The sequence below is a fragment of the Benincasa hispida genome, chromosome 3, assembly GCF_027475165.1.
Source record: "Benincasa hispida cultivar pf3 chromosome 3, pf3_genome.v1.1, whole genome shotgun sequence".
Lineage (NCBI taxonomy): Eukaryota > Viridiplantae > Streptophyta > Magnoliopsida > Cucurbitales > Cucurbitaceae > Benincasa > Benincasa hispida.
Window position 1 is genome coordinate 16,336,012 of NC_143480.1, and position 9,447 is coordinate 16,345,458.

General features: G+C 31.6%; 2 protein-coding genes across 2 annotated transcripts; both read left to right on the forward strand.

Annotated features, from left to right (window-relative positions):
- Window positions 1-211: 211 nt before the first annotated feature.
- On the forward strand, window positions 212-1,683 carry LOC120074384 (chitinase 1-like). Its single transcript, XM_090312140.1, has 3 exons — window positions 212-669; window positions 762-912; window positions 1,145-1,683. Exons 1-3 carry the CDS (start codon window positions 243-245, stop codon window positions 1,248-1,250), a joined length of 684 nt encoding a protein of 227 aa, XP_090168266.1. The 5' UTR covers window positions 212-242; the 3' UTR covers window positions 1,251-1,683.
- On the forward strand, window positions 1,237-1,683 carry LOC150037063 (chitinase 8-like). Its single transcript, XM_090312139.1, has one exon. The coding sequence runs from the start codon at window positions 1,257-1,259 to the stop codon at window positions 1,509-1,511; it is 255 nt and encodes an 84-aa protein (XP_090168265.1). The 5' UTR covers window positions 1,237-1,256; the 3' UTR covers window positions 1,512-1,683.
- Window positions 1,684-9,447: the final 7,764 nt, after the last annotated feature.

Here is a 9,447-nt window from a genome sequence, read left to right on the forward strand (position 1 = left end):
GTCTAAGCTTAAAAAAAAAGGGTAGATCATATTGGCAAGGCATCAGATTTAGAGTGATTGACCGACATTAAAAATAATAAACAAAGGTTGCGGTTAAGCGCCAACAACATAATCCAAATTTGGTTTCATTTCCTATTTTATTAGCTTTTCAAAGTCCACCAAATGGCACCCTATAAATATCTTCACTCCTTGTCTCCTTTTCTTCATATCTTTTCTCATTTGATTCACAAACAACGAAAATAATGAAATCCTATAGCCTTATAATCTTAGCCTTTGTGTTTTTTTTAGGAGCTGCCACAGCCGAGCAATGTGGGCAGCAGGCCAATGGAGCTCTATGTCCTAATAATCTTTGCTGTAGCCAGTACGGATGGTGTGGCGACACCGACGATTACTGTAAAATTGGTTGTCAAAGTCAATGTCGCGGCTCAACTCCTTCTACTCCTCCTAGTTCTTCTGGCAGTGGCATCAAAGGGATCATCAGCGAAAGCCTTTACAATCAAATGCTCAAGTATAGCAAGGATACTCGATGCCCTAGTAATGGATTCTATACCTATAATGCTTTCGTTACTGCTGCTCAATCCTTCCCTGATTTTGGGACCACGGGAGATGACGCTACTCGTAAGAGGGAGCTTGCAGCTTTCTTCGGCCAAACTTCTCATGAGACTACTGGTTTGTTTCAAAACTACCTTTATTCTTTCAAAAATTGTAGTTTCATCATTGACTTGCAAACAAATATATAATCACAAACTCTTGTGATGTAGGAGGATGGGCTACAGCACCTGATGGTCCATATGCATGGGGATACTGTTTCATACGAGAGATAAATCAAGATGTATATTGCACACCTAACGACCAATGGCCATGTGCTTCTGGTCAGAAATACTACGGTCGTGGACCAATTCAACTAACTCAGTAAGTATTGAGGATTCTACATTGAAAAGATAATGGAATTTGATAATCTTTATAAAATATTAATGATTTACTCCTCTCAATGTCATTTGATTTTAAGAAATGAAACTGGATGTGTATTTAATGAATCTCTATTTTCTTCCAAATGCATGATTCTTTTATTGGTAAAGTTTTATATCTAATTTATTAGTTTTAGTTTTAACCCTAACTCATAAAAATTATTAAAATTTTTTAGCAATTACAACTATGGGCCAGTGGGGAATGCACTAAGCTTGAATTTGCTGAGCAACCCTGATTTGGTAGCAACAAATGCAATTATATCATTCAAGACAGCCATTTGATTTTGGATGACCCCACAAGGAAACAAACCATCATGCCATGATGTTATTACCAACAGATGGCAGCCTTCAAGCGCCGATACTGCCGCAGGAAGAGTTCCTGGCTATGGTGTTATCACCAACATCATTAATGGTGGACTTGAGTGTGGGCATGGTCCTGATGACAGAGTTGCGGATAGAATTGGATTTTACAAAAGATACGCTGACATGTTAGGTGTCAATTATGGTGACAACTTAGATTGCTACAACCAAATGTCTTTCTAATACATTTTTTTACATTTATAGTACTATGCAAAACAATAAAGTGTCTTTTTTTATGTTTTAAAAGACAAGTATGGCTGGTAATGTATTGTAATCTCTAGATTAACTTATGGAATAGATATTGTATCCTTCAAATAAAGAGAGGAATATATATTCACTTTTCCCCTGCAACAAATCAGTTTGATTATTGTTTTCTTATGAAATTTTGGAGAAATAGTCATAAATAGCACTCAAAGTTTTATACCATCCACAAATAACATATTTTTTTTTTTTTTAGGAAATGATTTTATTGACTCATCCTAGATTGATACCAAGACAAAAACAAAAAATTTATCTTTAAATGGCACGTCCAATCCAACAATTTTTTGAATTTTTTTTGGACTTTATCAATAGAATCTCAGGTTAGGACAAATTGAGATTCACAATATCTTTGTACGTAATCTTCCCCAAATCTTATATAATCCTTCCTACATCTTATTATAATATTTATTCAACTTCTGCTTTTATTGTTTCATGATTTGAATGGATATTGAAATAAGAAATATGAAAAAGATTACATACACAATATTTAGAAAAGTACATAAATTTCGGATTTGAAAGAGAGAATTTGAAAAACAATATTTGAGAATGATTACATAAGATTGGGGAAGATTAAGTAAGATCAAGTACTATATTGATAATTGTTCCGATCAAAATTCGATCGATAAAGCCAAAAAAAATTGACGGTTTGGATATGCCACATCAAAAAAGCTAAGATTTTATTTTGGTGTTAATGTCGATCCTGGCCCAAATATAGTACAAAAAGGCAAAAATAAAATAAAATAAAAATGTGCTATTTGTAAAAGATGAAAACTTTTTTGTGTTATTTTTTTTTTTTTTATAATTTTCCTACAATTTTATGGCACAATAGAAATGGACCACTAGAAAATAAACTATATATAAAATTAATATGCTATAATATTTATAATTTATGAATTATCATCTCATAATTTTAGACCCTTAATTTACTATATGCCATATGATATCTTGTATTTTATTCAAGTTATTTTCTCTAAAATTAGAATATTCAGAAGCAATTGAGAAGAAATGCGTTGAAATCATAAAAAGTTAGGCCAAAATCACTTTTCATGCATTTAATGAATTCAAATGAAGGACTTAAATCAAATTTACGTCACTAATCAAATTAGTATGCAGGAATACAAGTGAAATCATAAGGAAAAGAGAGTTATGTGTTAGATGCATTATGAAGCAAGTCATGCAGCAAGGCAACCATGTGATGAACAACAGAGCCAAACACATTTGAGGGGACCATTAAGAACTACAACAACAAACGTGAAAAAGTTATCTGACGCATCTGCCATGTCCTTTATGGCAAAAGTGGTCCATGCACCCAATTTTTTGTTGGGTTTTATGCCTTAAAACTCGTAGATGGTAAATATAATTAATTGACCATCATCAATAAAAGTTATTGATGTTATTTCAATAAATGTTGTTGATTGTGTTGTATTCTATTTTACCTTAATAACCCTAAGTTCAATAAACTAACATCAAAGACTGTCTTTTGAGTCCTGAACAGTATGTGGAGACGTACAGATATCAATGTTCAAGATACAACTAAAGGGTCTATAGTATAGGGATAAGGTTAGTTACCTTATCCCAGTAACACTATGGATATGACCCACTTTATATTTGATACAAATGTAATGATCCAACGTGTTCGTCTAGACATGCCAGTGGGGGTATCCTATGCAATAAGTTTGCATAAGATCTGACCGCGAAATAGTAATCACTAAATGTAACACCGTTGACTAGTTAGGTTTCTATTTTAATAGGATGACCTAGGAAACTTAGTCTTAATCTTAAGTGTATTATGAACTCTTGTTCACGAGGGATCGTCCTTTAATTTGTATGGGTGAGAGTGGCCAGCTTACCGACTCAATAAGCCTACGATTTTAAGGACAAGACCGAGAGGGGAGCTAGGAATATAATAATATAAGATGGAATTCACTCATTTCCGACTTTAGGGTAAGTAGAAGAGTGTTCCCTTAAGTGATATCTTCGAGAATTGAATAAAGGGCCCTACCCTCTCACTAGCCCAAGAGGGGTTTTTTGTTTAGTGGTTGGATCATAAACAGGTTGTTCATTAGGAGCACTGGTACTTAAGGATACAGAGATAACCCAAGGGTAAAATGGTATTTTGACTCAATTGGTGTTACGAACACTCGTGAATGACTAATTTGTTGTTGTTGGTCTATATCTGTGGACACATAAATATATCTATATTGAGAAGAGCGCAGTTGTGAGTCTTTAGTGGAGTGTACTCACAATTAACAAATATTGATTAATTTGGTTAATGAGTTTAGCCAATTAATCTCATATTGTTAAAGCTTCTGATCTGTATGTCCACCAGGTTCCCTTGTTAGCTCACTAAAGAATATTAATGAGGCATTATTTGAATTGTTCAAATCAATTGAGAAAATTATATATTGATGTGATTAATAGATAATTAATTATAAATGTGATCTATAATTCAAATTATGCAAGAGAGATATATTTGAATGAAATTCAAATATTGATTTATATGAATTGGATTCCTAAAGAGATGTATACATATAAATATGTTATATTTATATGTTAATTAACTCTATATTAAATTTGATTTAATATAGTTATTTAATTGATTAATTAATGGTTAATTTAATTGATTAAGAAATGATAGAGAGTGGAAGAATTAAACATGTGATGTTTATATATTAATTATTTAACTATACATATTAAATTAGATTTAATATATAGTTATTTAATTAATGTGCCGATTTTAAATAAGAGATTATTTAATTAATTGGCATCAAGGGTAAAAAGAGAAATACTTGGAGAATGGCCGAACCTTTCTCCATATATATTTATCTTATTAGCCCATTTAGGACAAGAATTATTTTTGGTAAAAAAACATACCCTAGCCTTCACAAACTATTTCCTCTCTACACTCTCTTTTCAATCTCTTTACCTCTTCCTCTTCCAAGGATTGGAGACTACTCATCCAACTCTTGGAATCCTAGACAATAACAAGGTTATTCTTGTGGTAGTGTCGATGATCGTTAAGGAGACATTCGTGCAAAGAACAAGAGCAATTTCGAGGAGCTTGAGAGCCTACTAAGGTAATAATTGTTCTTCCCCTTTGTACACTTCATAAAGCATGCTGTAAGATTTAATGCATGTTGATTATTCTTTTATTCTTTGTTTTAGCTTGCTATTTTTGTTTCATTTAAAACGGAAAAACAGAATGCAAGTGACCCTAATGCTTATGATCGGGAATCAATCCCTATAATTTTTATATATGCCAGCCTTAAGGAGAGAATTTACACACACATTCATTCGGTCACACTCACAGAGCCTGGAATTTGAGAGAATTTTCAGATAACGTTCCATCTCCATTCCCAGGCAATCTTCCTCAAGAAGAGCTGTCATCACTGTCGCCGAAGAAGAAGAACTCGAGAGAGGCTTTTCTCCATCATTTCACTACAGAGCACAGTACATTATCCATATCAGACCGACGAAGAGTAAGACATTGTTGTCGATGATCACCATCTTCATTCTTTCATCTCTTTGCTTTATTTCTCAGTTTCTGTATTTTTTTTTATCTCTACACATATTTTTCTTCATATTGTAACGAACATTTTTCATTTATTTTAATGCATATCATGGCTTCTATTATTCCATCTTCTCCTTCTTCCACTTTTGCTTATTTTTCCATGAGTAGCTAAATCGTTAGCGAGTTGGGATGAGTTAATCCCCATTTCCACGAGCTCAATGATAGGTGAATGTTCATTTGGTTTACTGCATGTTTGAATCCAACTCTTGATTCCAACTAGTTAATTGAATCAAGTGGTAACAATTAACTACTCGAGAGAGCAAGTGATTGTGGATCTCACTAACCCAAGTAAGTAGAGTGTTTAGAGATAAACACAACCTTATGTTCAAAGTAACCTAAGCATACATCATAGAAATATAATTTATGTGGTTAACTCATTGAGAGATGGAGTCCGTAAAGGTTATGAACATGAACAAAAGCTTATCATTAAGTTCAAGGGTGTGAGGATTGCTTATCTCAACTCCATCTTCTCATCTATATCCTTCCCAAATCCCTCTTTGTTGTGCGTCCACCTTAAACATTCATCACCGACTCCACATTATTTTATTAATTGTTTTTAGTTTTAAGTCTTAAACAACAACAATCATCACTTCATTATTGATAATCATCGAGAGTTTTTAGTAAAGAAACAATACCTGAGTTTTGTTTTGATTTAATCAAATCCCTGTGTTTGATCTCGGTCCTCACCGAGACTACCTCTTATTAAGTTTATACTTGAGGCTTAAAGAAAATAGTTGTGTGATTTATGAAATTATTTTGGGATTAGTTGAGCACGATTGAACACGCAACACCATGAAATGTGATACTACTGTGTTATGTTCCTTCTTAAATTACTAATTGACCTAAAAACTTAAGTTGGTAGGTGAATGTAAGTTTAATATTATATCATCTAACGCATTTCCCTTGTGTACATAAAAAATGTTTGTGAAGAGACATTTTTTCCCATGGATTATACGAAAACAAACCTTCTAAGATTCAGTATCTCTGTATATTGTTGATCTTATAGATTCTTCGGATCGAGTGGAATAACCATGTTTTTAATGACAAGATTCATACTTAGCTTAAACTCTAGAAGATGACATGGTCTACAAAATCAAAGCTTTAAACTAGTTATAATTCTTCTACTATTGTTTTTAGTTGGAAAGTTTTTTTGTGATATCATTCAATATATTCCTGAAGATACATATAGGTGAATTTTGGTCTGATAGAATAAAGTAAAAAGTCAAGATAAGATTAGATAAGATAAAGATTTGATCTAAATTATTTGAGATTAAGAAAAACTCATATCCTAACTCTAGTAAGGTTATGTTAAACCTTAGATCAAATCCATATAAACACACCATTGTGGCTCAATATGAGATCTTAATATAGAACATAAAATTTGAACTTATTCTCCTTTATACAATTCTCCATCTCTAACTTTCTTTATTTTGCAGGTCCTCTCTTCCCCAAATTACAAATTTACCGTTACTGTCACATGAAGGTTGGGTACGTTTTCTCTCGTCCAAATTTTGGCATCAACATCAATAAAAACATATGAATACTACCAATATGATTATAACTTAACTGACATAAAATTTATACTATCAACTTTAAGGTCATAAATTCGATTCCCCCACCCATATATTGGAGAAGAAAATTCAAAATTTGGAGAAGGAAAAAAAAAAGCTTTTTCTTTTAAATTATAAAAAGGTATAAAAGCACTCCATTTTTTTTCCTGAAAGATAGAAAGAGAATATATTCTTATAATTGAAAAATAGATATTAAAAGATTGGTTGTTTTTAAATATAGAAAAATGAATCAAAATATTTATAAAATATATCAAAATTTTAGAACTATCAATGATAAATACTGTCTATCTGTATCTATCAGTGACATTGATAGATACTGATAGAACTATTAGTGTCTATCAACATCTATAATTGATAGTTCTAAAATTTTGTTATATCTTATAAATATTTTCAACTATTTTATCATTTGAAATGATTTTCCTTAAAGGATTTGTATTTATTTAATCTCCTCTGTCCTACATTTAGCACCAAGTTTATGGAATCTTTCCTTATTCGGGAAAAAAAAAAGGTCAGGTGCATGAAAATGGTAACACGTTTGATTTCTAATAATTATATTCTAATTCACACTTGACTTTAAAAACTGTATTTTTAAAATTATTTTCCTCGTTTTCAAGATTTTAAAATATCGCTAAAAATAGATATAAGATAAAGAAACTCGTAGATAAATTCTAAAAATAAAACCTATATTCCAAACCTATTTTAAAATATTACTAAAAAATAGATACAAAATAAAAAAATTTATAGAGAAATTCTTAAAATAAAAACTACATTTTAAAAATTAATTTTCTCCTATTCAAAAATTTGAAAACATTATTAAAAAATAAATGACAAAATAAAGAAATTCATAGATGAAACTAGTATTTTATAAGTTGTTTTTTTTTTTTTAAAAAAATAGTTGTCAAATATCCTATATATTTATACTATTTAAAGTTAATTTTTAATGGTTAAGTGTGATAACAACTTTACTTTTATTTCTCTATTTTCTAAGATAAGTTTCTAAGATTTTTTTTAATATATATAGTTTTCAAACAATGATTTGATTTTATAAAATATTTATAAAAAAAGGATAATAAAATAAAGTTGTAACTCGTGTCTATAAATTTAATTTTAGAGAAATCAAAAACTAAAATTAAATAGATAATTAATATTTATGATTAAATTCATGATCAAATTGGTTAGGTCAATTTTATTAATAACATACTTCAAACATACATTCATACTATATATTATCTCTTATAATATAAATGATGAATGTATATGTTGTTAATATATGCATGCATATATTATAATATTTAAACTATATGATGCATGAGCATGCTATAAAACTAAATCATGCAAATATATATATTATAACACTTATAGTATAAATGATGCATGAAATTATATACATAACCTATGGTGGGATTTAATACTATATGACATACATTATGGCATATAATAATAAAAATTAAATCATACATCACATGCATAGTTTGAAGGCATTTAATGGACCAAGATTGGACACAAAAAATAAAATAAATCTAACTATTACAAAATAATAGTCATCCTATTCAAAACAGATGAACTAGGTCTTGAACTGCCTGAACCATACTGTGAACTTCTCGAAATAGCCACGAACTGGTCCAAAAGAACCCAATGAACTTGAACCAGAGAACTCACGAACTGAACCAGACCAGCAGACCACGAACCGCGCACGAACCGAAGCTGGACCGCGCATCTTCTCTATCTCAGAGCGTCGCGACACTACGTAGATGACCTTCGCACAGTGTCGCGACACTATTGTACAGTCACCCACTGTACAATTTCAAACTTCTTCGAAACACCTTGATTTTGGCCCTGTTTTCACTAGATTGTCACTGGGATTGTCACGAGCAACTCAAAACTTAAATGCACGCGACGCTATTGTACAGTCACCCACTGTACAATTTCAAACTTCTTTGAAACGCCTTGATTTTGGCCCTGTTTTCACTAGATTGTCACTGGGATTGTCACGAGCAACTCAAAACTTAAATGCACAGACTCGATAGCAAAATTATGTCCCAAAACATGGGCCCTTACAAAACAATTTTGTAAATTCAAAGCAATAAACAAAGTGTCAATCTGAAAACCATCCATAATTGCAATACCAACATTCTGTTGGGATTGGTGTCCTAATTCTTCCAAAGCCTTGTAGTTTGTAAACTGTACACATTGTTATGAATAAAATAAAAGTTATTTTATTTTTCATTTACTCATATCCAATAAACAAAACTCCATAGTTATTGTATGTAAACTTGAGATATACAAGTGGATCATGCCTTTAGTGATAACCCAAAAGGGTTTGTAGTTTAAGGATCAAAGAGGGATACCTGATCCTGGTGACACTACAGATACAACCCGTTGTCTCTTTAAATAACGTCGTTGATACTTGAAACTTACATCTTACCTAAACGACTATAGGTGACATTACCTCAATTCCGAGTGTTTTGGGAACTCCTACATTTGAGGGCGGTCCTTTGATTAGTTTAGGTGAGAGTGGCCAGATTGCCAACTCAACAAGCCTACCTTTTTGGGGATTTGTCTGATTTGGAAGCTGGGAACTCAGTTACATAAGATGGAATTCACTCATTCCCCGAAGCAGGGGTAAGTAAATAGATTGCTCCCTTAAGGGCTGATTTCAGGGCTTAAACATAGTGGTCACAACTTCTTTTTGGAAGAGAGGATTCAGTCATAGTAG